This window comes from Desmodus rotundus, chromosome 4 (assembly GCF_022682495.2).
Source record: "Desmodus rotundus isolate HL8 chromosome 4, HLdesRot8A.1, whole genome shotgun sequence".
NCBI classification, from domain to species: Eukaryota; Metazoa; Chordata; class Mammalia; order Chiroptera; family Phyllostomidae; genus Desmodus; species Desmodus rotundus.
Window position 1 is genome coordinate 134,910,038 of NC_071390.1, and position 27,251 is coordinate 134,937,288.

The 27,251-nt window shown below is 41.1% G+C and overlaps 1 protein-coding gene across 1 annotated transcript in view; it reads right to left on the bottom strand.

The window, feature by feature from the left end:
* Window positions 1–17,300, bottom strand: part of RASGEF1B (RasGEF domain family member 1B) — a 506,625-nt gene extending 489,325 nt beyond the window's left edge. Inside the window, exon 1 of the mRNA XM_024579065.4 lies at window positions 17,140–17,300. Coding sequence (XP_024434833.2) covers window positions 17,140–17,208 — 69 coding nt within the window. The 5' untranslated portion in view covers window positions 17,209–17,300. The remainder of the gene's footprint in view (window positions 1–17,139) is intronic.
* Window positions 17,301–27,251: the final 9,951 nt, after the last annotated feature.

The following is a 27,251-nucleotide window of genomic DNA, read 5'->3' on the forward strand; positions in this document are numbered from 1 at the left end:
TTAAAGGATGCAAAAAAAACAGATTTCAAATGTTTCCAAAAGACAAACCAAGACAAAAACAATGGGGGAAATAAAACTAGCAATCCAATGAGGAAGAATATACTATGCAGCATCTCAAACTATCATGAAGAAAAGCACTCAGAAAAAACACATAAATGCTCATCCTAATAAGCAATTACAATCTCACTATAATTCATCATTAAAAAGGGGGGGAGGGTTAGTCTAAAATTTTTTTCATGTCGCCATCATTTTGTGACTATGTCTAACAAGACAGTAGTCCTTTCAGCACCATGGACAGTCGCAACAAGTAGGGAAAGGACACTGACTGAAGTAGAAAAACCAGTGTTGTTTTAAAAGTCACTGCACAAAATCCCACGAATAGTTTTACTATTTCAAGTTAATATGGTGCTTATGACAAGAAAATTTCCATTTTCATTTTTGTAACCACCTTTCAACATGAACATCTTGGAATAAAACAATTTTCCTTGTTAAGAAGATCTATTTATTATTTACATGTTCTAATTAATAGTGATTGAAGATTTACACAGATAGTGTGTCAAAAATGCAAATGAACACACAAAATATTACCCAACAACTAAAAGTACATTAAATTTATGCTCTGTGGCTCTTCAATTGAATGATACCAGTAATGTGAAAAGAATGAAATTTTCAACTGCATCAACTAAAAATGTCAGACACAAAGAAACATTTTTAGAATATGTGTTCTAGAGCTGTGAAATATGACATTGGTATTTTAATAGGGATTGTGTTGAATCTATAGATTGCTTTGGGTAGTGTGGACATTTTAATTGTTAATTCTTCCAATCCATGAACCAAGTATATGCTTCCATTTATTAGTATCTTTCTCAGTTTCTTTCTACAATGTTCTGTAGTTTTCTGAGTACATGTCATTTACATCCTTGGTTAAATTTATTCCTAGTTGCTTTATTTTTCTTGTTGCTATAGTAAATTGGATTTTTTTTTAGTTTCTCTTTCTGATACTCATTGTTGTACAAGAAAGCCATCGATTTCTGAACATTGACTTTGTATCCTGCTACTTAGCTGAATTCACTTATTAGTTTGAGTAGTTTTTTTTTTGAAGACTATAGGGTTTTCTATGTACACTATCTTGTTGTCTGCAAATAATGACAGCTTTACTTCCTCCTTTCCAAGTTGGATGACTTTTATTTCTTTTTCTTGTCTAATCACTGCGGCTAGAACTTCCAGTACTATGTTAATAAGAGTGTTGAAAGCAGGCACCCTTGTCTTGTTCCTGATCTTAATGGAAACACTTTTAGTTTTTTCCCATTGAGTATGAGGCTAGCAGTAGGTTTCTTTTATATGGTCGTTATTATTTGAGGTATGCTCTCTCTATTCCCATTTTGCTGAGTGTTTTTACCATAAATGGGTACCATATTTTTGTCAAATACTTTCCAGCATCTATTGATATAATCATGTGACTTTTGTCTTTCATTTTGTTTATGTGATGTACAATGTTTACTGATTTGTGAATGTTATACCATCCTTGCATCCCTGGGATAAATTCCACTTGATCATGGTGTATGATCTGTTTAATGTATTGCTGGATCTGGCTTGCCAATATTTTGTTGAGGATTTTAGCATCTATGTTCATCAGAGATATTGACCTACAATTTTCTTTCTTTGCTGTGTCACCTGGTTTTGAAATTAGGGTAATATTGGCCTCATATAAAGACTTTGGGAGTTGCTATGATAATATATCCTAGAATTTACTACCAGTATCATCCTAAAATATTTTAGGGTTCATTGTCTTTCCCAAAGAAGGAAAAAAATCATATTGGATGATGCTAACATATCTTTCTATCCACTCTTACAATATAGAAGAGAAAGAGAGAAAAAGCAATAAAAACACATTTTAAAGAGAATGGCATATATTTACATATGCATGGAAAAAATTAGTTCAAAATTCTAAAATATGCATGTAATATAGTAATGTGTAGCACTATCCAGGAAAGCATAATGAGAGGAAAGAGCATCTTAGTGTACTGCAAAAGTGCAAGGAAAACTAACACATCTAGCAGGTGTGAGTCACTGTTTTTATGGATTAGCACCAAAGCACAAAAAAGGAAGCAAATAAAGAGTTTATATTTACTAATTTTCAAGGTTTTATGTACAAGAAAATTGATTATGTTTCTTCATAGTAAAATTGATTTAAATCATCCTATTATTGATTTGTTTACCTAAACAGCTTCATTTTTCATTTATTAAAAAGATAGTATTGAGTTCACCACCCAATTTTTCTGTATGTAAATTTAAGTAGAAAAAGTAATTGCCACACTCACACACAATGTATATACAGCAAAGTAATATTCCTAAAGTGTGAACCTAGAAACTATGAACTAGATAAGACAAATTAGACTAAACTCCCTTTCTTATTCCTGAAATACTACAAGAAGACCTATTGTGATTTTCATCATTTATTTGTCAAATATTTACTAAGTAATTATCATTTCCCCTGCCCACCATGTAAAGATGTAGAAGAAACTATGAGAGAAATGTAAGTTTTCAGCCTTTACTTTAAGGACTTACACTTTAATTGAAGGGGTTATCTTGTAGGACTTTCTAACACTTGACATAAGCAGAAAATTTTATCCTCTTTATTTTCCATTTTGGATCTAGTCTTTATCCCATATTCCATAACCCTTGCATTAAGTTATGGGTAGAAACATTGACACCTTCCATGTAACAACTACTGCAATTATCAGAGAACACACCACATATGCACAAAAAACAAGTATTTGGTATGAAACCATCAGGCGAGACCAGTTCCCTGAAAACTCTTTTAATAACGAAATATATTCAGAGGTCAGGACTGTTTTCTGAGCAATTTTATAATTCATCGCTCAGCACAAATATAAGTCATATTTTCTAAAACTAAAAGCAAAAATATTCCTTCATACATAACCAAATTCTAAAACACTGTTATCATCTTCATAACATTGTTCTATTTGGCCAAGCTCATGGGACAGATGAATTATTAGAAACTGAAATTCCTCACTTGCACTTAACTTTCTGTTTGAAAACAAATCAAACCCACAACACCACTCTTGAGCACATTTCTAGGTCATTGTAAGCTGACCATTTAAAGTCCAATCTATGTATTTTGCTTTATGGAAATTAAATTTAACTGCTTTCCACAACTTAGAGCACTCAAAACACCACTAGCCTTAGAGTCACTTTTGTGGTTCAAGACCAAGCTTTGCCACATACTAATCGTCTGACTGGGCCACTCATCTAACTTCTTCGCAATTCAGATTCCTCACCTGCAAATCATGACATTGGGATGCAAGGCATTCCATCTCTACAGACTCCACTTTTCTAAAACACTGGCATTTACAGGGGTTCTAACATTATTCTCATTCAACCCAAATGGCATTCTATTTAACTACAAATCACAACCAACACCAGCCACATCATTATATATCATTCTTGTGAATTAGTGCACCTTTACCTGAATATGTAACAAGGCACCACAGCATTTTTATGAACTGGCAGAAGTTTTTGCAGACCAGTAATTCAGGTGGTTACTTTGATCTTTCAAGAGGAAGTTGCTATTGTCCCTCTATCATTTAGGCTTCTAGTAGGAAACATGACATATTCAAATTGGGCAATTTAAGGAAAGTTCAGCAAAATCTGACTATTTACAAAGATGCAAGAAGGCTGTAAGAAAATCCACAAGGCATCTACAGTATCTTGGGGCCAGTAACATGTCCAATTACCTGCACTAAAGTAGCAAATGAAGACAGAGTCGCAGGAAGCTGGAGAGAGACAGGCTATGTGAAGAGGACTTTGTAGGAGCTGTGATCTTAACCAGAGGGACACAGCCAGCTCAAGGTGGCCTTGAAAATAGGGAGCTGGACTGATAAATGTCCTGCCCTCACAATCTCCACTCCCTTCAGTCTCTGATCAATGCTCCCCACTGGCCAAACACAATTAGAAGCTGAGGCCAAGAGACCCCTGTGGATGTGTTTGACAAGGGTTGGCTTCCTGGAGTACAGAGTGGGAAAAGGTCAAGAACTGGAGCTGCAAAGGGATGTATCTACCACAATCCTCTTCCCTTCTAAGTAGGCAAGAGTCTTAAACAGTTACACTTTGCCTGAAGCTTCTTTAATGCTGTCATGAGTACAAACTACTTGTCCAGTATGCTCAGGTAATACGCTGGATCGCTTCTAAATTCTGACTATGTATTTAATGTTCAAGTAATCTTAATTCTAACACCAAGAACCTATTAGAACCCTCTAATGTAGTCATCTGGGATAATTTTAGATCTCAACAGGTTTTCACAAAGAATGTAAGCAAACCAGTTGCTTAAATTGGAAGAAATGTCAATGTTAGTAAAGATTGATTTTCTATACTCCCTCTCCCTAATTAGTTGCTTTGGACATCAATGAGTTGCACAAAAAGAGCCACAATGATTTGTCTGATTAAGTAGCTCCAGCAAACCAGAAAGGCATTAACTCTTTGACAGGCTAGGCATGGGAAGCCATGCTGAGCTGAAGAAACCCTGAAATTCTCCAGGGGATAGCAAAATAAAAGTGGATAACAGGAGGAGGGGGTTCAAAGGAGGACTTAACTTAAATCTGTGGTCTAGAAAAGCCAAGGAGCATATTCATCAATGTAGGAAGAAAAACACTGCTAATCGGATGCTTGCTACCATGTGATAGGCACTATGCTAAGTGCTTTCACATCATTTTATTCAATCTCCATGATAGCCCAGTGAGATATTTTATTTGGAGCATTTTACATGTGAGGAAAGTAATTTACCTAAGGCACTACAAAACAAAATCAGAAAATCCAATAAAGAGGCATAGTTTTCCAAAGGTTTTACATCTGTTATGACCTCAGACATAATCCCACCATTTCACCATTTTCAATCATTGTTTATGTCTTGAAGGAAAGTGGTAAAACACAAATGATAACTTATTCTGCTTATTTATCCCATCAATCTGGAAGAACAGAATTTCTTCTAGATTTCAGCCCTACCACAAAGTAGAAAATAAAAACTAGTAAGAAGAAAGGTAGTATCTAACGTTAATGATGTGCCAAGCCAAGTGCACATGTATTTTCTCACTTAATCCTCATAATAACCAGTGTCCTCATTTTATAGATGAGGACACTGAAGCTTAGAGTAGTTAAGTAACTTGCCTATGGTCACACAAATAGTAAGTGACAAGTGACAGAATAGAGATTTAACTTAAACTCTAGAAGATCATCATGTAAGGGCAGCCTTTAATACCACCAAAGATACAGGGAGTAGGAAGTGCCACATCTTTGCCTTGGTGATGGTGGAGTCATTATGGACATGACTAATGTATAGGAGAATCAATAGTTTCCTCACACTGGTGAAGGTATCACAGTGAACACCTGGCTTGCCCTGGAAAGAGTAGGGGAACTCGGAAAGAGAAGAGCTAGAGCTGAAGTCCTAGCTCCAGCACTAGCTGGCTATGGTTATCTTGGGACATTCACTTTCTCTCTCTGAACCTCAGCTTCCAAACCTGTCAAATGTGAATTATAATGCTTCAAAAGCTGTTTAAGAAGATCAGTTAAAGTGCTTCAAAATCTATAAAGCAATGGCCCATGAAATTTGTCAATTATTCTCTTCTACTGATAATACTCTCAGCCACCAGGACAGGAGACCCTATAACATAAAATCCTGGGCAATCACCCTAATGTGCTATACAACTTAGGAATGGTTTCTGTGTAGAGAAAAATCTGTCTGTTCTCTATGGTTCACAGCCTGGGAGTTCTTCCTTCAGTGATATAAGGAACCCCAAAGAAGAGATGGGGGTGGCTGAAGATGTCAAGTGGGATTTATGCTAATTTTGTGGGGCAAAGAAGGGCTTAGGAAATGCCTTTGAAATGATAAGGGCCTTTACAAAGGATAGAATGTTTAACTTAAATTATAACACTATTTTGTGTTATTTAGGCCTAATCTGCATTGTTGTTCCAAACTGCACTTGAGGTAGGATAACTTAAGATTTTTTGTACCACTTTATGATTTTCAAAGAATTTCATAGTGATGATTTCAATTGATGGTGTTTTTATAGTGCTGTCTTCTTAATTCTATTAAGGAAGAATATATATAGAGAAAAAGTTGATAAATTATTTTTATTGTCTCCAAGGCTGTTGAACAATTTTAGACCCAAGTTGTTTTCCAATAGCTAATAATTTTTAACTCTCACTCCTTAGTATTTTATCTGTAAATAGAGTAAAAGAACTTCCTATTGTTTTTCATATCTAATAAAATTATGTACATAGGATGTTTTGGTAAATTCTGAAGAACTGTTATTATGGTTTATTATCCATCAACTCTGCTAAGTGAAGTCATATGTCTTAGTCATTCTAACCCACAGCAACTCCAAATCAAAGATGCAACACGACATAAGTCAAGAGAAATCCCGTGATCTAGGCAGTATTCACACATAGGGAAAGTTCGCACAACGTGCACAGAGAGGGAGTTGCATTAACGAGGTACCTCAGGGGGTTTGCCCAGCTGCTTGGACATTCAAAGCTGGCACTGAGTGAGTGGATTCCTAAAAATCACAGTCTGCATCAGGCTACTCACCCAGCCATCTGACTCACTCACAGCATCTGGGCCCGAGAAAATTTTATTCCCCAAATCCTTCTTTCCTTCCCCCATCTTCCCCAGCCACACATACAATCTGGACAGTCCATAAGGCAGAGGATAATTTTAGGGGTTTCCCCAGAGCCTGGCTGGATGCTTTCCAATCATTTATTTCTGGCCTGTGAAATCAGATGCAATATTTCTTTATACATGAGAAAAAATGAAATCAGTTTCTATTTTCAGAGCTAAGATGGAAAAAAATGAGAATTGCACACAGCTATGTCACAGACTTAGAGGGGGCCTCCCTAGGCTAGAGGAGAGCGAGGAGACAAAAGAGAACTCAAAACGAAGAAAGTTCAATTTGTTAACCCCTGAGAAGTGTCCCATATATTTGGCCTCACATACATAAGTACATTTAAGGTTTTGGAGCAAAGCTGACAAATAAAATCAGAAGATTTCTGGGTTCAGTTTAACCACTGATTATGATGTAGTTTGATCACTGTGGTCATTTCAAGGGCAAATTGCTGTGCCTCTGTGTGCTTCTCTGGCCATATATGGCTCCGACCTCTCCCACACCACCCCACTCTCTCCTAACAGACACACAATACATTTTAATGTATATAAAATTTGGTTAAAATGAACATCAAGAATAAGCTTGTTGGGGGATAAAAAAGCTTGAGGTGGGGTAGATTACACACTGATTCAAGAATGAAATAGGAAAGAAGAAAACTGGTGAGATTATATGAACAAATTTTATGTACCCAAATGTGGTTATAAATTAAGTCATCATTTATGCCCAAATTTTGCTAGCCACACAGAACTCCACCCACATTCTGAGACAACACATTCTCTTCCAAAAATCTCTTCCCTTGGTACCAGTTGATGTGCTCTGGGGAAAACTACATCATGTGAGCTCTTGAACCAGCCTTTGGACCATGCTGGCTCCAGGTCACCTTTGTGCCTATACAGCTCCTGCAGCAAACTACCCATTTCTGCTCTGCCCAGGACGTCAGTGCTCCCCACGCATTGAAAAGGCTCCCTCCTTTGAGTTGTGCTCTCTGAAATAGCCCCATAGCAGAGTTGCTTGGATCATCCATCGTATGTCAAGCTCTTTTTCTTCTGGCACAGGGTAGGTAGGCTCAGGGGACAGTGGAAAAGTTGAGGGAGTTCACACAACAACCACTACACATTTTTGCAATCTAAAATCCTAGCTTCTCATACTCTTTCTGGGCCTGGTCCAGCAGTTTCTCCTTGCAATTTGCCTTCTGTCACGGATATCTGCATGCCCATCCCCACTCCTACGCCTTACCTCACCCCTACCCCACCCTCCCACCCCACACCCTAATCCCACCCCCCATCCTCCCAATGTTAATGGAATTTCATTCATAAACCTACTTCAAGTTTAATTTTTAAGTGATTTATTCTTTAACTAAATCTCTGAATACAAATACATTCCAGGTGTTATTGTACAGGGGCTAAAGCTCTAGTTGTAAAATATGACTGCTTCATATTTCTTTCTCAACCTTCCAAATAGAAGCATTTTATTCTTTACCATTCATGCCAGCCCTTACCAGTCCCTTTGCCAGCAGGATCCTGCATGACCAGGATGCCAAGATACAACTTATGTCTCTGTCCTCTTCATTACAGTGTCAATGATGGCAACTCGCATTTGTCTAATGCTTGACATTTATAAAGGATGTTCACGTTTATCACCACACCAGAGCCTCACATCATTTCTGTGAGTAAAACAAATCAAATAGTGATACTTTCATTTCAGAGCTATGAAAACTGATACTCTCAGAGGTAAGAAGATTCCCCCAATAGCATTCAGCCGGTGAAGAGATGAGCCAGGCTCAGAATCCAGATCTCAAGACTCCCGGTGCAGGTTCTTTGCAATGTGTAATGCTGCTCCTCTTTAGTTTTCAGCCTGTGTGCCTCTCCATAGGCACCCTCACTGGACTTCCAGCCAGGTTCAAATAATGTCCATGAAAGTAAATCCCCATGCTTTCAAGCCATCCAGCAGAGTTTCTGTGGAAGCAGGGCATCATTACCCCATCTCTCCCACTGGAAATTCAATAAGGAAGCCCACTGGGTAAATGTTCTTTGGAGTAAATTAATTTTGGAATAATCTAACCTGACTTCCAACAAGAATTCTCTACCAACAGCATGGGACATAAAGGCCTGATGAATAAAATCTTGACTGATGGCATGAATTTGCTTCACTTCATTTATTTTGAGGACATGTGTTTGCAAACCATTTGAAAAATTGAAAAATACTCTGTGTTCAATTATATTGCAACCTATGGTTGAATTTTATTTAAATTGGCATGTTTTTCAAGTACTGCTTCTGACAGAATTACATGTAAAAGTACATTATCATCATTTGTACGACTGCAGCCTAAGGTAGCATCAATATACATCCCACAGATAAGGGGCAAGTCACTAAAGGACACTGAATGTCCCATTTCCATGACATACAATCAAATATATCCAGCAACAAATTGGTTCCCGGGTTTTGCTAAAAAAGTATATGGCATGTGTTCAAAATAAATAAATATTGATTGAGTACCTATGTTGTGCTCAACAATGTGAAGAATTCAGAAAAATGTAAGGTATTTCTAGGAGAGTCAAAGAAGAAAGACAACTCAGGCTTATTAGAATCAAGGTGAAAGTATACAATAATAACAATAATAAACATTGTCATTATATATTATTTGTCAATTACAATATACCACACAGTATGCTAAGTATTTCATTTGAATCCTTATTTTAATCCACATAAGAATTCAATGAAACAGCTACTATTATTATTCCAATTTTATGGAAAACAAAAGTGAGACACAAAGAAGTAATTTATTTAAGGTCACATAGCTAAGAAGTGGGGGAGCCAGGATTGAAAGCCAAGTATCTCTTTCTCCATCCTGTGTACTCTTGGCCTCTGTACGGTGACTTTGGGGAAGGGATCATAAAAGGTTGGATCCTTACTGTTGCCCTGAAGGTTAGGTAGTGAGGAAGAATGAAAAGAATGAGGATAGGTCATTCATCATATTACAGGATAGACAAGTAGCATAAACACCAAAGACACAGCAGCAAGAATTTGTATTTGACATGTGAGGATCAATGGAAGGAAATCAATGGCAGGAGGGACGGTTAGCTAGGCAGCGTGAGACACTTGAGAGAATACTTTAGAAATAACATAGGCAGAATTTAGAGACTCTTGTGTAGGAAAGTGACAATGGAAAAGCATTGTGGTATTCTAGCAGCAAATTCAGGGAAAGTGGAGAGGAAGGAGACTTCAGGGAAGCAAACCAATTAGTGGCTTATTGTGAAATCCCCTACAGACCCTATTGCGCCTTGGTCATAGTACATCCTCAATAAATGCTTGTCAGGTCAGTGGATGAAGACTAGCAGGGATAAAAAGAAAAGTGCAAATCCAAGGCAGAATCTGCAGGAGTCACTGACAGGATGTTCGTGAAAAGAAAGCAAAGATGGCACCACAGTGCTACTGTAGGGAAGATGACATGTGGTGCTTTGGCTGATGATAGAGTCAGGAAGGAAAAATGGGTTTCAGCTGGTTGCAGGGAGGGTGATGAGTTCTACACTTTGGTTTGAAAATGCAGAGATTTGAAAGGCACGTAGAATACTGTTAATATCTTACAGGTATTTGGAAAAATAGGCCTGGAATAAGCTTAAGTTAGAAAGCACAGTCCTTACCCATTACAGAATTGAGATAAATAAAAGTCATTATACATGGGCCACTTCAGTAAGTAACTCTAAGTAGATAGAACTTTCCTAATACAAACATCACTACTGGACCTATTGCATTTCATCAAAGATTTGCAAAGTAAATAAATTCAGAATATACAAGAACACCTACAAATTGAAAAGAACTAAGCAAAAGGAAATAAATCAAAGAATTAAGTTCCTATCCCTGCTCCCTGTGACATGCAGCCAGCACTGGCCATTTGACAGATATGAAACACCAGCCTTTCCTTATCAAAATACAAAAAGGAACAAATCATGTAACAGTTTCTCAGCAAGAAGCCATTAGACAGATGTAATCATAATGGGACCAAATATTCCTATAAATGAAATGCGTGCATTTAGGACCACATGCAGGGTTTAAAAGCAGCTAACACAAAGGAAAGGAGAGTTGCCCGGGTATATACAATGTTTCAAATGTGGTAGAGCAATTCAATTGGCCCTCAAACAAACTGAATTGTGAATTTACAAGACAAACGCAGCATCCATTAGCTTAAAATTCAAATGGCCCAGCTGTGGCAACAGGAACTATTATTCTCAAAGTCAACTCCTCTCTTATGCTCATCATCCACCAACATCTAATCACTGAAGTTAAAGCCATATACAAGTAAGTCATTTGCTTTCAAAACAGGATGACCACCTGGTTCACTCTCCAGATGCTTAAACCAATCAGAATGACCAAGTGGATGATTCTTTTAAATAGACAAAGAAGTTCACTGTAATGGACAAAATCCAGATCTTTACCAGGCAAATTAGAGAGGGAAAAACTGCTTGAAAGTGTAACTTCCTTCACAAGACAAGAGATGGGCCAATTAAAATATAAAACTGGTAAAATCCGTAAAATGCAGCCAGTGGGGCACAGTTGTTGTTAGTGGATGCAAAAGACAAATAAATTGAAATTTGAGTACAGTGTTCAAAATAGAACACTACGTCATAAAATATGCTCAGGTAACATACCAAACATTTTACCCAATTTAGAGCCATGATATTTATCAAAAGTTATTTGTTAAGTTAGTTGTTTGAAACCATGAAAATATTTTCTATCAAAAAATAATGTTATGCATGATAATTGGCTTCCCAAGATAGACTACAAAAAATTCCTTATTTATGGTGTTACAATGTATAAGTATATTACTGAGATAATGAGGTAATATGAACTGGTCTGTAAAAATAGAATCTTATCATCCTAAATAGCACTGCTTTTCAAATTATGAGTCACAACTCATGAAATCAATTCAGTGGGTCTTTCCGCTATTTAATTCTTAATAGAATGGAAGAGGTGGAATGCAAAGGAAAGAGCAGAATTGCAAAAATCATAGTACATCTCCTGTCATAAGGAAAAGTATTACTCTTGAAACTTATTCCAGTGTTATATAAGTATAAATAGTTATGTGAATTGAGGATTGCACTATAAAATAACTTTCTTATTGTAGAGCACAGTCAAAACAGTTGAATGCTTCTAGCAAGTCTTCTGAGGTCCCTAGCACAAAGCCAGTGCTTAATAACATTAGTGAAATGAATGAATGAATGAGCTGGTGAGCACATGGAGAATGAGTGAATAGGATGCCAGTAATATGCCTCTCGCAGTTGCAGCCCTGACACTTGCAGTGGAAAGCTTGCAGTGGGGACAGACAGCTGCCCAGCTACGATTTCCTACAGCTGGCTCCTGCGTCCTGAGACAGGCTCTCTGTCACAGTAGGGGCTATAGAAAGGGAAGGAGGAGACAAGGCTTCCACAGTTGAGTGGGACTGAATTCACGAAGCTAGTTTCTGAGGGAGAAGGAGGAAGGTAAGATAGGATTGCTAGATTTGGCAAGTGAAAAACACAAGGTACTGGTTAAATTTGAATTTTAGATAATAAATGTTTAAAGGGCAAAGAAAAGTATGAACTTTCAGGGTTGGAAGATCCAGTCAATCAGACACGTATCTGATGCACAACTATGTGCAAAATATTCTGCTAGGTGGTGTGGAAGGGAAAAAGTACTTAGTTCTTGAGGCTGAAGACGTCAGACACACACAGGAAAGGACGTCAGCAATGACTGCATATTGAAACTATTCTAAGTTCTTTCTAGGCATTAACTGCCCTGCATTGGCCCTGCTATTATCCCCCATTGAAGATAGAAAACTTAAGCATAGAGAAATTATAAGAGAAAGCTGTCCCAAATTTCACATGGGAACAAGCAAATAATGTTCAGTGGGACTATGGAAGACGGCTGGATATTGCCCGAGGGAGTGAGTCTGGAGGTGAGATTTGAGCTGAACCTTGAAGAAAGGGGAAACATCAATAGGAGAATACTCCAGACAGAGGGACAGCTTGGAGGTGAGATCACATGATCAAGAAATGGGGTAGTTGCTGGGATACTGAGAATACAGTAGGAGGAAGGAAAGATTGGACAAGAAAATTAGGTAGCAACCACACTCTTGAGGGGAATTGCAAACCCTGCTGAATCTCTGTGCAGCAATAGCCACCGAAGAAACTGTGGTATAAAGATGAGCACTGTGTTGAGTTGGGCTATTAAGGAAGATGACTTTGGCAATAGTCCAAAAGACAGAACGGATGAGAGAGAGATCAGAAGCCAGGAAAAGATCAGGTACGTCAATGCAGCTGTCTGGCAAAATGCTGTGGAATCGAGAGTCCGGATTTATCTCCCAAATCAGACCCTCAGAGGTGAGCGACCTTGGACAATTCGTGCAATGATTCTGAGCCTTGCCTTCCTCACTTCTAAAACAGGTATGACAACACGACTTACCTCATAATCTGATCAGGGAATAAAACAGACAACATGCAGGAAATGCTCCACAAATGGAAGCTCTCTGTAAAAGGTCAATCGATTGAACTTGAACCTTTAAAAATTCCTCTGTGTTCAATCAGCCTTTGATTAAACATTTCCAGGAGTAAGGTACCTCACCGTTCCAAGGGTAACATAGCGAAGGTCAGAGAATGAAAGAAAATACAAAAGAATGGGTTGCCCTTTCCTACTTCCAAAGGGAAAGAGTACATCTAGAATTGAAGCTGAAGTAGAAAACAAAAGATATAACAAAACAAAAATGTAATACAAAGTAACCATAGTTGAGGGAGGTAGATGAACTTTGAGATCCTCACTCTAGCACACATTACTAGAGTGAGCTCAAGCAAACTAAGGTGGGCCTGAAACCACCAACCTGTGTGCTTACAATGTCCTACCTCTCTAACCTTTTCATCTGTAAAACATGGTTGTTAACACCTGTATCTTGAGGTAATAGCTGAGATAATGCACACAGGGTGAGGAAAAGGTAGGTTTACAGTTGAGTATGCAAAACAGTTTATTCTTGTATTATTATTTATTAATTATTATATTATTTTCCATACAAATAACTGTAAACCTTTATGCTTTTGCCCCACACTGTATTGTGCGCTTAGAGCAATGGCTGGCCCAGAGTAGGCAGTAAATGGTAGTTATTCTGTATTATGTAAATGAAAGCTATAGTTGCAGTTAGGCAGCAAAACTGGTAGAGACAGAAAAGAGAATGTGGAAATGAGTAGAATAGACATGAGGTGTGATAATTCTAAAGACCACATCTATGAAGAGTGACATGGAATTGAATATCCGTTTTCTGTAAAGCCAGATGTGTTCTGCTCAAGGGATGTGGCCCCTGAAAGGTGCCTACCAGGTTAGATGATGAAGGATGGTAGGATTACAATGCAGGTTTGTAGAGTAAGGGTGAGAGACCTGGAAGGAGAAAAGCAATGGTCTCTGATTACATAATTCTCCAGCCACCTCCTGTCCTGGAGCTAGACCCCATGGTGGACTGTCACGAAGGCACAGTGCTAAGCAGCACTGAGGCCTGATGGTGGGGGGCAGATTCATATGTCAGAGCTCAAAGGGGAAGGCATGGATGCCATGGTCAGCCAGCCATCCAGCCAAGCTAATAGGACATATAGATAGGATGTGCTTGGTTTGAAACCACCAACCTGTGTGCTTTAAAATGTCCCACCTTTCTAGACGTCAGCATCCACAGCCAGCTCAATCCTTCTGCAGAAGTTCCATCTTGGTGTGGCACACACATTATTCCAAAAGCCTGGCCCAGTGCCCGGGGCACTGTCGTGGCTGGGGTAAACGTATTGTCCTTTGCTTTTTTCCCTGAAATTTTAAAACTGTTTCTCAAAGATTTGGTCTATAAATACTTCACTAAGAAAACGTGAAGGAAAGGTTAACAAAATGATCACAAACACCTACTCCGTGTTTCAAACACACACCATCTGTCCTTAGCCTCTGAAGACGACATAGCAGGGAACACGCTGGAGTTGTTTTTTGACCCCTGTGCTCCCTGTAACCTGTCACCCGTTCTCCCTTGTCAGACAACTGCAAGCACATAAGAGGTCCTGTCGGGATTCAGCGCTCTTTCAGGCAGGAGCTCCTCTGTGCAAATCTAACTGGCCTGTGTAGGAAGAAATACAGTCTTGGCCACCTACTAACCAAAATGAAACCAAAGGCCATTCACTATGAAAACATCCATCTCTCCTCTTGACCTCCCTGAAGCTAGAGGTATCCTCCAAAGTTAGAATTAGACCATCTGGTGGAAATGCGAAGCTGCCTAAAATCTTCTCATGTCCTAGTACTGTCGCTTTTTAAAAATTAATATTTTAAGAGGTTTAAGTATATCTTTCTCACATATTTCTCTCCTTACCAGATGTACAGAACTCACCCAGTGTGTTAAAGGGGTCACTGCCTGAGAAGAAAGCATCCTCAATACACATCCCTGACTCAGTTATTCATCTCTTTGGGCACTGATCTGCCCCATAGGTAGGAAAGGGATGGTCACTTAACTCCTCCAGCAACACTTATTAGAAGTGATACCTGGGTGGAGTGTTTTTGGTTGATTCGACCAGCATTGAATCAATCACTTGCAGAAAGGAACGAGCAGGTGCTTCAGTAGCTCCTGCTTGTACATGGGTAGAAAATAACACAAAGCAAGATTTAAGGAGTTACCGAGGACTGAGGAATTCCCTTTTTCTGGAGTTCTTCAAAGAAAAAAAACAGCCACTCATTTTCTTAATTGCCTACATATGTCTCTGACTAGATTTTAAGGCCCCCTCCAATCATCATTGATTGAGAGCCAATTATTCTAAGAAATCATGGTAGAGCATCTATTGACTGGAGGATAAAACAGGCTGATATACAACCGAAAAGCAGTTCATACAACTAAAATCGCTTGGTATGGGTTTTGGTAATTGAAGAACAAAAATCCAAATACAAGTGAAGAGAAAGCCATAGAGAAAAGCAGTTTTAAAGGAGTCCCTCAGGTGTCCCAAATGGCCCCCAAAAGCTGCCTAACATTTACATCCTACAGAAGCAAAAGGGCAGAGATGTTACCCGCCAAAGGAGACAGCTAATTTCAGCTGCAGGCCTGGGAAACTGCTTTATCAGGTTCTTCATTATTTTTTAGATTCCGGGCTACCAAGTGTCCAGGCATTTTGATCTGTTTTCTTCCAGCCTGCCCTTGTTTTTCCAGCTCCTCTTTATTGCCTACTATGGGGATCTCCCTGCTTAAAAACTGATTTGTCACACAGCAGAGATTAAGGGTCGGGCAATCCGAGCTCTAAAATCAAAGTAATGTGACCACAGGACTTCAGAAGGTTAGGCCACCTACAGCTGACAAAGGTGAGCAAAGACTCAACAATCAGGAAAGAGACTAAGAGTCTGAGTCGTCAAGAGCTGCCTTGCTGAAGGACAAGCTCCCACACCCAGCAGAGAAGAGACCAAGATCTCCTCCCCACAGCCAGTTGGCCAGTGGGGAAAACGCAGGCAGACAAGGCTGAGGCAGCTGCTGGAGTAACCCTGAGGCTGTCAGGGAAAGTTGTCAGGCCCTGGGGCTCAGTGAGGAGTGCCTGGCAAGCACAGGCTGCAGCACACGTTCACCTGGCCAGGGCCACAGCCAGGGTGCTCTGGTCCAGGCCCAGCTGTCAGGCAGCCTGTTGGGGACGGCAGGTGGATAGAGACAAAAGACCCTGCGGCCCTATAGAGGTCAGGGAGGGACTGCACACAATGCAAAGCTGTTTCTACTGAGTGGTCAATATAGGTTTCCTATTTTTAAAAACTTGATGCCACCGTTCTCCCCCAGGAGCACGAGCAAGTCAGCCTTCTCATAAACAACTCCTGGCGGAGAGGCTCCCTGCAGCGCCATTGCCATCTCAGGCAGGTGTGAGCAATTAAGATGTACCTGCCTTCAGAACTGAGATCTGTCCCCCTGATTTGGCAAACCCTATTTTAACCCTTCTTATCCCCAATGTTTCTCACTCACAGAAGAAGAAATGAGTTAACTTTTTGAGTTCGGGTTGTACTGGAGGTTGAGGGAAAGCAGTAGGAGGAGGTGGAAGGTAGAAACCTTCTGACCTAAAGGTTTTACTGTTAATTATGTTTTCAGATTAAAAGGAAAAGGGAAGACACATCGTAGATAGCAGAGAGGGAATAATGCAGGATACTGCTCATTTTCAGGCATTCCTGGCATTTCAGGTAGACGCCAACTCTAAAAACTCGTACGGATTGACAGAAAACGCGTTTGCCTGTCAACTAGGTAAAAAAATAAAGATTCACTGAGGTTCAGGGAGGCAAGAACTCAGGCTACAGGTCTCCTCCTCGCCATCCTCTCCCTGCCCCACCCCAGACATCCAGATGGAAACCAGTCAAGTGAGACTGCACGCTCGCCAACTCCTGGGGACCCCAGGGCCACGGTCACCGGTCGCACGCCTCGGCAGACAGCCCTCCCTGCGGGGACACACCCTCTACCACCTACCTCAAACATGGGAGAGGCGCCCTTGCTCGGCAATGTGCAGCCCAGGAGCTCGGCGAGAAACTTTGCCATATACGAGCAGTGAGGCAGCGTCCCCTCCCGAAGCGCTGGAGCCGTCCTTTCCCCGAGCAGGAGCCCAACGGCGAGGTCTCGTCCGCCGCAGCTCGTGGGCCAGCGCGGGCTGAGTCTGCAGGGCTGCCCGCTGCAGCCGGGGGCGGGGGCGGCGGGGCGAGCGAGCTTGCTGCCCGGCCGCCGCAGTCCCGGGTGCGAGGTGCGCACAGTGCTGCCCGCCGACCCAGCGTCCCGCGCCGCGGGATCCCGGGCGCGGCGGTCCGAGCTAGCCTTTTCTGCCGAATGTCACTATTACCATAGTAAGGGAAGGGCCCCGCCGAGGGGGTGGCAGGAGGGCCAACGGCGCCGCGGGGCCGACTGCCGCGTGCGGGTAAGGGCAGCCGGCGGGCACCGCGGCGCAGGCACCATTCGGCCCAGCCCCGCGCGCAAACACTCCGGCGACACCGCTGGGCAGGAGCCGAGGCCTTACGCTGGCCGGAAGAACGGGAGGCTACGGCGGGGGAGGGTCTGCCCCCGCGGGCCCTCAGGGCTGACCCACTTCCCTGGTTTCCCTTCCTCCGTGCTAATGGAGGTAGATAAGGCGCTGCTACGGCGCTGCCTGACCCGGGCCAGTTACGGCTGCGAGGCGCCTACTGTCCAGAGGGGCTCCCCCACGGTCCAGCGTCAGCCCCTCCCTCCCTTTCGGAAGGGAAAAGGCTCCTGAAGCCTGAGAGGAGGAACTCCTTCCCGTTCTTACGTTAACCCCCGTTACAGAAAGGGGCAGGCACAGGTAAGCCCCAGAAGGGGAAAGGTGACTTTGTAGGCACAGCGGCTAGGCCAGATATCATCACTGTCACAGCTGCCCGCACGGCCTGGGCTGGAGTGGGGTTTTGGGGTGAGGGAGGATGGGCACGGCCAGGAGACTGATAACAGACAGGTGTGGTGGCCCTGTTGTTCTTTCCAAACCCATAAGGCTCGTCTTTTATAAATAAGGGAGATACTTGCAGGACACGAGATCTGTTATATATTTATGTTGCACCCCTATAACTGTACCTCTCAAACTTTAGTGTGCATAAGAATAACCTGGAGGTTGTTTTAAACCAGATCTGTGTTTTCATTAGGCACCACAGGAGATTCTGATGCAGGTAGAGCTCAGGCCGGACTTGGGAAAACGTTGCCCTACCTTGTCAAATCCACAGGACAGCACGTACAAGAACTGTAAAAACATTACATTGGTGACAGAGACCTTAGAGAAACCTTTGTCAAATCACCTATTATCATATGCAAGAAAAACAGCCACAAAAGTTCCTAATAGGTCCTCAAGTCATATTGTATTAGAGACTCCAGGTAAAAGGAGCGTTCTATAAATGCTCGTTTGACTGAATAGAAGGTGGATGGTTGGATAGATGGTGATGAATAGGTGGGTCCAGATTTCCTGATTCTCATTGCAAAATTTTAGCTGGCACAGCCATCTCACTGTGAATTCAGGGAATTTAGGAAACAAAATGGGAAGCAAAGGTGTTAAATTAGCTTGAATATGGCAGCTCAGTGCTTCTCAAACTTTTCCAGTTGAGTATTTTTCATTGTAAAGAGATTATCAAAAACATAAAGTGTCTGGTTTATTCAGGTTTGTTATAATATATAAAGACCTACTCCTATGAGCAGGACCTTACACGTGGGAGTAGGTCTTTCTCCAGAAGCCCCTGCCACAGCACCAGATAACTCCCAGCAGCAAAATCAAGTAAAAGGTGCCCTCTGGGCTACACCATAAAGCAAAGGGAAGGGAAATACTGTGCAATGAGTACCTAGATTATCTCAAGTACTGTGTCCCTAGGTTAGAGCATGGGCTGTGGGAACAGACTACCTGGATTTGAATCCCACTTCTGAAATTTAATAGCTGTGAGACTTCAGGCAAGTGACTTCTCTGTGCCCAGTTTCCTCATTTGCTAAGTGAGCATAATAACAAAGGTAGCTACTACATATGGTTTGTATTAGTTTTCTATTGCTATCACAGCTTAGCATCTTAAAGCAACACTCATTTATTATCTGACAGTTCTGTGTATTAGAAGTCTGGGTGGGGGCTCAAGTGGATTCTATGCTTAAGAACTCACAAGGCTGAAGCCAAAATACCAGCCAGCTGGGCTCTCATCTGGAGGCTCTGGGAAGAATCCCCTTCCAAACTCATTCAGGTTGTTGGCAGAATCCAATTCCTTGCAGCTGTAGGTCTGAGGTGCTTGTTTCCTTGTTGGCTGTCATCCAGGGCTGGCCCTCTGCGTCTGAAGCTTGCCCAAGCGCTTTCCTTGTGTGAACCCCTCTGTCTTCAAAGCAGCAACTGCACTGAGTCCTTCTCAAGCAGTAAACCCCTCTGACCTCCTCTTTTGCCAACAAGCCAGAGAAAACTTACTACTTTTAAGGAGTTCATGTAATTACATAATTATAATATATAGGCCCAGCTGGCTAACCAACTGATTAGTCACCTTAGTTACATCTTCGAAGTGTGGCCACTTAAAGTAACATAATCCCAGAAGTAACACCAGGGTGAAAGCCATGGGAGCTATCTGTTTTGAGGAATGAGTAAATACATTCATTTTAGTCACTTACAGCAGTGTTTTATTTTGTGACATTTCTATTAAAAATTCAATAAAGGTTACCTGTTATTTTTTTTCTACTCATGTCACCTAACTCGATTGTCACTACAACTCTGTTGTCTTACAGGTAGGAAATCAAAAATCAAAAACATTGCCTAACACCACACAGCAGATTAGTGGCAGAGCCAGGAATCAGACCCAGCACAGCTGCTAACCAAGTCTGTACCTTTGCTATTATATGATGCCGCATCCCAAAAGGTGGCAAAGGAAAGATAATGTCTATCTGGGGGAGTGGGACCTGAGAAGGAGTGTGGTGGTAATGAGGAACAGAAGGAAAGTTCACAGACAGTCACTTGCCATATGTGAATAATTTACGGTTTAGGTGCAAAAAAAGGCTGTCCTGAATACTGTCTGAAATGAGAAAATCTAACTGCACTGGTGATTATTAGTGAGCACAGGCGTTTTCTTGTGTTGATATTTATCTTAAGAGGCTATACAGCCCCTTGCAATCTAGAGTCATTCCTTTAATGAGCGCTTTCTCCCCTATGCCATCTTGAATCTTGCAGTGTCAAAAGGAAATACACATTTCTGATGGGCAGATACCCACTACCCAGCCTTGAGGGTACATTGCCCAGACCTTCTCCAAGGACGGCCACTACCATGGCTATTTCCTGCTCTACCTTGCCAGTAGAGTGAGAACAGAGATCCAGCCCTCTTCCCCACCAAAAAAAGCAAAGCAAACAAACAAATAAATAATCTCATCACTTCTGGTCCTCCTCCATTTAGGACCTTGGCCACAGTATTATTCACTGGAAAGATTGTTCATATGCTTTGACTTAATATTCCCATTTATAGAATTTAGCCTAAGAAAATAATCAGAGAATCACTGGAAGATTATTACATTTAAAATTGTTTCATGCCCACAGGGGCAAGTAAGTGTCTTTTTTTATTGAAATAGTAACCACTGTGGTTAAAAGAGCAGGACTAGATCTTAGGCAAATCACTTCAGTTCTCTAAGCCTCCTTTCCTTTTCTGGAAAATAGGAGTAATAAAAATACCTACCTCATAAGAATTTAATTAACTAATACTATCATATTATGCTAACTTATTAGAATGATGATTAAATTCATATAATTAATATACTAATTTGAATAAGGTACCTGATCCATAGTAAGTAATAGTAATAAATTCTAAGTATTAGGAGGATTATTATTAATGATATATCCTCAACTCCTGGCCCAGAGCCTGGCACACAGTGATCAATAAATATTGTTTGAGTAAATAGATGGATAGACAAACAAATAAGCAAAGAGACTTATTACAGCATTATATGCCCAAATTTAGAAATCATCTAAAGTTTAACAATAGGAGATTGTTATAATATACTATGGTCCATACATATAGTGAGCTTCCAGACTATTTACTGACCTACAAAAATTCCTTTATGTAATGTTGGTGGGGGACAGCATACCGTGCATGTAGTCTGGGCTAACTTTCTAAAATGTTCACATGTATACATAGGAGGAAAATTAAGGGGAACACACAAAGAGGCAATAATAGTTCTCCTTTGGTGATAGAATAATGGATTATTTTTATTTTCTTCTTTACACATTCCCAATTTTTCTATTCTTTGCAGTGAACCTGAGTAAAACACCAATTCTAATAGCTTTTTTAAGATCCCATCATTAAAAACTCAACATTAAAAGAGTTATCAAGTTCATCTTAACTGATTTAAGATCTGATCCCTTTAATGAAATATTTAGAATAGACCAGTTAGCACAACTAAACCTACTGTACTGATCCTCTCCTTAAAAAAAAATTTTGTGAAGTGGCTCTACTAAGTATCAGCCAAAATTTGTTTTTAAAGACACTCATCTTTGCTATAAGAGCTGATTGTCTAGTTATTAACATTAACCATGACCTTGAGAATGGCAAAGTCATAAAAAGCAAATATAATCTATTTTTAAAACTTACCTATTTTCTCTTTTCATTTAGTTTAGAAGCTAATGTGGAATTTGAAGAATAAACGTCTGGAAGTGATCATTTGCCTAGAATGAGTAATATTTTTTCAATGCCAACACATAAAGAATACTATCTTCATTTACCTCACTTTCTTTGCGGCTCTCGGGGAAAATTGGTATTACAGTTACTATAAATACTGTATTTGGGTCTGGCCAGAAAATAAAGCAATCTGGTTAACCAACTATTTCAGCTTATTATAGTTTCTATAACACGTGAAATACTACATTTCAGAAAATAAGGCTGTCATAAATTGCAATTAACACTACTCTACCAACGGATTTACAATTCTTTGATGATTCAGAGGGCATTTCCATGTGTCTCAGGATGTCAGATTCGCCAGCATAAAAACCATTTATCCCAACTGGACAGATGAAGGGAGATGCTGGTTAATAGGAATTTTCAGTTGAGAACAATGTAAGCAAGCCAGGTTTTACCATGTTTACAAGGCTGACTGAGTACCTACTGAGCTCTTTAAGCACCTCCTGAGAAAGGCTCTCTATTTGCCTGAGATGCTGTAATTATTATTCCACAGGAATACAATGGCAACATTCTATTTTACAACAAAGGAACTAGATTACAAGTTATCCTACAAGCTCCTACCTCCCAGCTCAGATCATACATGTATAGAGTTACAATGGTGCCAATTACATTATCTTCTCATGCACTGTATGTTTCCATGGCTTTGATGATCTGAATGGATTTCATACCAAATAACAGCTACCAGCAGCAATCAAAACAATTTGGAGGAAAATAGTTCCATCTTCTGTGTCCCAGTAGTGCTATTGATTGAAACTTAATACTTGCCTCACTTCTTTCTTGGTACAACAAGCGAGCATGTGTGGCTTCAGTCTGGGCCCCCACTCTGCCTCACCAAGAAGGTGGGCCGGAAAGCCTAGTATATACCAGGCCTTTTCCATCACTGTCACTAGAAGCCCAGTTCCATCAAAAAAAAGAGTGTTTTTGAAGAATTTAGTCCAATCCACTGCTTCCCCTCCCCCATCCCACTTTATTTCAGAAACATAGAAAGTGTTAGGCTTTTGTGTAAGTATATTGGCAGAGTGGGGGCCAGATTCTAAGTCTCCTCATGGCCCACTCTCTTCCCATTTACTCATGCCCACTGTGTGAAATCCCCCATCTTCTCTAAATAATGCCAGGGCTGAGATGTTTTCCTGAAAAATAGTACTTTTCTTTGAGCTACATGTAAAAAGAGAGAAGAAGGGAGAGAGTGTGAGGGAGGGAGGGAGAAGCCAGCATCACATCCTGGAGGTACCCACTCCCACATCACAGCCAAGCTTACTCCTCTGATGCAGAAATTTGGGGTTTCAGTCCTGCCTCAGTGAGCTGCCAAGGTTTACTTATTTGAAAAGCTACAGTGGGATCCTCTTGAAGAATCTTTTAGGGTATTTTAAGCTGGTGGCCAGAAGCTTTTTAATGAATAAAGAATTATACCTGACCCTCACAGCCCTGCCTCGGTTGTCAAGGGTGGGCAGGGGAGACATATTCTAATGAGAGAGAGACTCAAAGTTTGGGCCAATGTAATTGGCTGATAGCACAAAACAAATTTAGGTTGTTTAAGGGGTAAGTCATTCAATGTAATATCAATATTCCAACCCAGCCCTGGAGGGAATCTCACAAGAGAGGTGCAGCCTAGATAAATTGAATCAATAAATGAAAAAGTTACAATATTATAAGTGCGATAAGAGACTAAAAGAATAAGTTATACCTCCCCATAGTTTGGGGCTTGATATGAGAGTCATTGTGCTTGTGGGAAAGGACCTGATTCGTCACGGTGGTGCCGGCAGTGCCGACGCCAAGGCCCATGGCAATGATTACACTGGCACTGCACAACGACGACAAAGCCCTAGAAATGGTGGCTCAAGGGTAGAGAGTCAAAGTCACCTGGAAAGAAGTGGGGCATCGATATGGCACCCTTGGGGCCAAGCGCACCAAGGGACAGCAGCAAGCAAGGACTGTAGCTAACACCAGACAGAGGAACATCGAACATGGGGACCAGGACTGTGTCTCCACCCAGTGAGCAAGGGCAGCCACAGAGACCACAAACAATGGAGAGAGAGAGAGGGAGCCAGCGCTGACGTGCAGAGCTACTGCAGGGGGAGAGCTGAACACATGACAACCTGGATCCTTCATGTAGCGCACCAGAAAGCTAAAGATCCCAAAGATCTCCTGGGAGGCACTTGAGGCGAATACCATTCCTGTTTGCATTTCATTGCTTCACACCCCTCCTTTGACTGGTCCGCCATCCTAACTGGTGTGGCCAACATCTGTGAAAGCTCACATGGAAGACAGCGGGACAAGAGAAAGGACAGGCTCTCGGCTCTGGCCAGAAGCACACCACTCCCCAAAAGGCTGGTTCAGTTCCAACTATCCACCAAGGCCCAGATCTTCTCTGCATTAGATATTCAGTGAGGTTAAGGAGTTAAACAAGGTCACCCCTAGGACTCCATCAGTCTCACAACCAATCCAGTTCAAAGATGACTCAAAGTCAGACCAAATCTCAACACCTGAGGGTTTCAGGGAGGAGAGGGCAAAGTTAATCCTGCACCACCCTAAAAGGAAGGGATGGTTCCCATCCAACCAAACAGCTCTGTGGGTTCTACTGCAGCCACATATTTAAACCAAAGCTTTTAAATATGTATGTATACTATTTCTATTTGCTTTGTTCTTTCCCCTATCAGTCTTGACCTCTCTATTCCCCAAGGACAGAGATGTGTTTCAGAAACATCTTTCTCAGCCAAACAGCACAAGTTGTGATATGGAATCCACACTCCCATTTTTCTACATCCTCCATTTCTGTGGAAGTGACAGCAGCAATAGCCAACACGCTAGTGTGCAGCAGGCATTATGCGGAGTACTTTGCATATATTATTGTGCATTATATTTGATCGTTTCATCAACTCTTTCGGGTAACACTATCATAATCCCTGCTTTACAATTGAAGAAAATACAGCACAGAGATGTTTATTACCTTCCCAAGGTCGCTTAGCTAGAGAAAGATGAAGCCTGGCCAGGCATCCAGGCAGTCTTCCAGAGCCCACATCCTCCCCCTACCTGCCGTCTTCATTAGACTAGAAGAGCAACAAGGGATTGGGCTCTTTCAGCACCCCCCACACACACCACCCCCCGCCCCACACCCTCCACAGGGAGAACTGAATGTGAAATAAGTTTAAAGAGGAAGCAATTTTTAAATACACACTGTCCAATGCAAAACAATGCAAAGCATGACGACTAAATAAAAATAAGCAGAATGGAAGAATTTTGACCCCTCTGCCCTCAAGCTTGCCCAAAAGAGTTTTCCAAGCTCACCTTCCATTAGCCACCTCCTGCCCAATAGTGTTCACACAAATTTTCATGCAAATTAAAGAGCTTTCCAAATCTCCTGCCAAATTTCTGTAGCTTAAGTGAGATTTTGAGTTAAGAACTCCATTTGATTGGCTTAACTTATTTTCATCTTTTTCAGAGCTTAAGATCCCCATATTTCAATTACCCAAAATGACACAAGGTTTCAGCACCAAATAACTTCAGTCCTACAATGAGCTATATAGCTACTAGGACAGGCCCATCGATAGTCATAAGATTTCTCCTGAATGAGAAAATAAGTTAAAATTTCATCAGTCAAAAAAGCAGCATTCAGATTTAGCCTGGTAAGAACTGTCAGATGTCCAGGGTCTAATCTGCTCCCAGTGGGAATGCCTACAGTTTAATCCTCGTGGGTGCATCATAAGATTTTATAGATATTGACTAATTTCAAGCACATAGTTCTGTTTGGGGGGGGGGTGTCACGTAGAGATCAGAAAAAGAGAAAACATTTATTTAAATATGCCAGAGGCATCAGAAAACACAATGAAAGCAAATATAATTTGTGAAGAGGGTAACCCTAATAACCTACCCCAAAAGATAAGGAAAACACAAACGATTGCAACTAAAAGGCTTTGAAAAAAGGAAAAAGAAAAAGGAAAAAAACAGGCTCTTTGTGTTTGATTCTGCAAACATATATTATGCTCACACTGAGAGCTGGCGGGCAGATGGCTGAAGCTCATACAAGGAATATTAAATCTATTTGGAACCCTCTTGCCCTCCTGATACAACACTGCTTATGCCTAGAGGGCAAGACAATCGGCACAAAAATGCCTACAAATCACTCAGACTCTGTCAGTCACTGGGAAATCCTCACCGCATCTCTGAGCACAGGAGCGAGAATGGTTTCCCTGGTCCCTCACAGCAGGTCAGACAGAGGGGTCAGAAGACAAGGCTGAGTCTCTCTCCCTCTCTCTTTCTGTCTGTCTCTCTATCTCTCTCTCTCATACAAACACACACACACACACACACACACACACACACAGCATAGCACATCTCTTTGTATTCAGACTGGTTTCTGCCATTAGAGCCAGATCTGAAATAAAATGGCACATGAAAAGCACCCAGCATAGAATCTGTTCATGGGATTTGATGTGTTTTTGCCATCTTTTCAGAGGAATAAGAACAGATTATTAGATTTTAAAGGCAGGAGAAATGAAAAATCAACAAACTCTCACCTTGCCCCTTTCCCCTTCACTTTGTATTTTCCAATGGGCAAGCATTCCACAGTGTGGTGAAGGTCACATACATTCCACTGATTCCTCCTGGAAATACCAAACCATGAGAGAGAAGATAATTATTCCAAACAATGCAAATGCCATATCCATCTGTTTAACCTGAGCATCTAAATCTCTGTGGTGTATGAATATGTGGGCAGCAAAACACTTGAGAGCCAGGCTACAGAATGTATGGTTCACAAACCAATTCTATTGGCACCACCTGGAAGCTAGTTAGAAATACAGAATCCCAGGCCCCACACAGACCTACTGAATCGGAGTCTCCCTGTTAACCAGCTCCCCAGGGGATTCATTAGCTCAGGAAAACACTAGTTAGCTCTAGAACAAGACTCTCCACTGAGAGGTGTGTGCATGTCAGGGCATACACAAAATAATCTATTAGGATGTGCAAAGGTTTTACAACCCCTGTTTTTAAATTTTTTAATTGTGTTTATTTCTACTTATGCCTATGATTATCTCAGAAAAGAAATTCAGTTTCTCTATTATTTGACATTTAGCTTGACAGTAGTACATGTACAAACAGAAATAAATACACGTGTTGGGAGTGTGGACTCAACAGTTTTTAACTGATAAGACTTTCCATTTAAAAATTGGGATGATACGTCTAGCTAAGCTCTGGTCTAATCAGACTCTCTCTCTGTCTAGGAAGCTTCTACTATTGCAGGTTGACTGGATGTCCCCTGCTTCCTCACAGTTACCTTATAAATATATATAGTGATACATAGCAGGAACCTTCTTTAGGAGAACTTCCCACAATTGATCCAGCTGTGCCTAGGGTAGTATGCATCTCAGCTAGCTGGCCAGAGGACAGGGACACATGCATTACACTGACCCTTCTGCC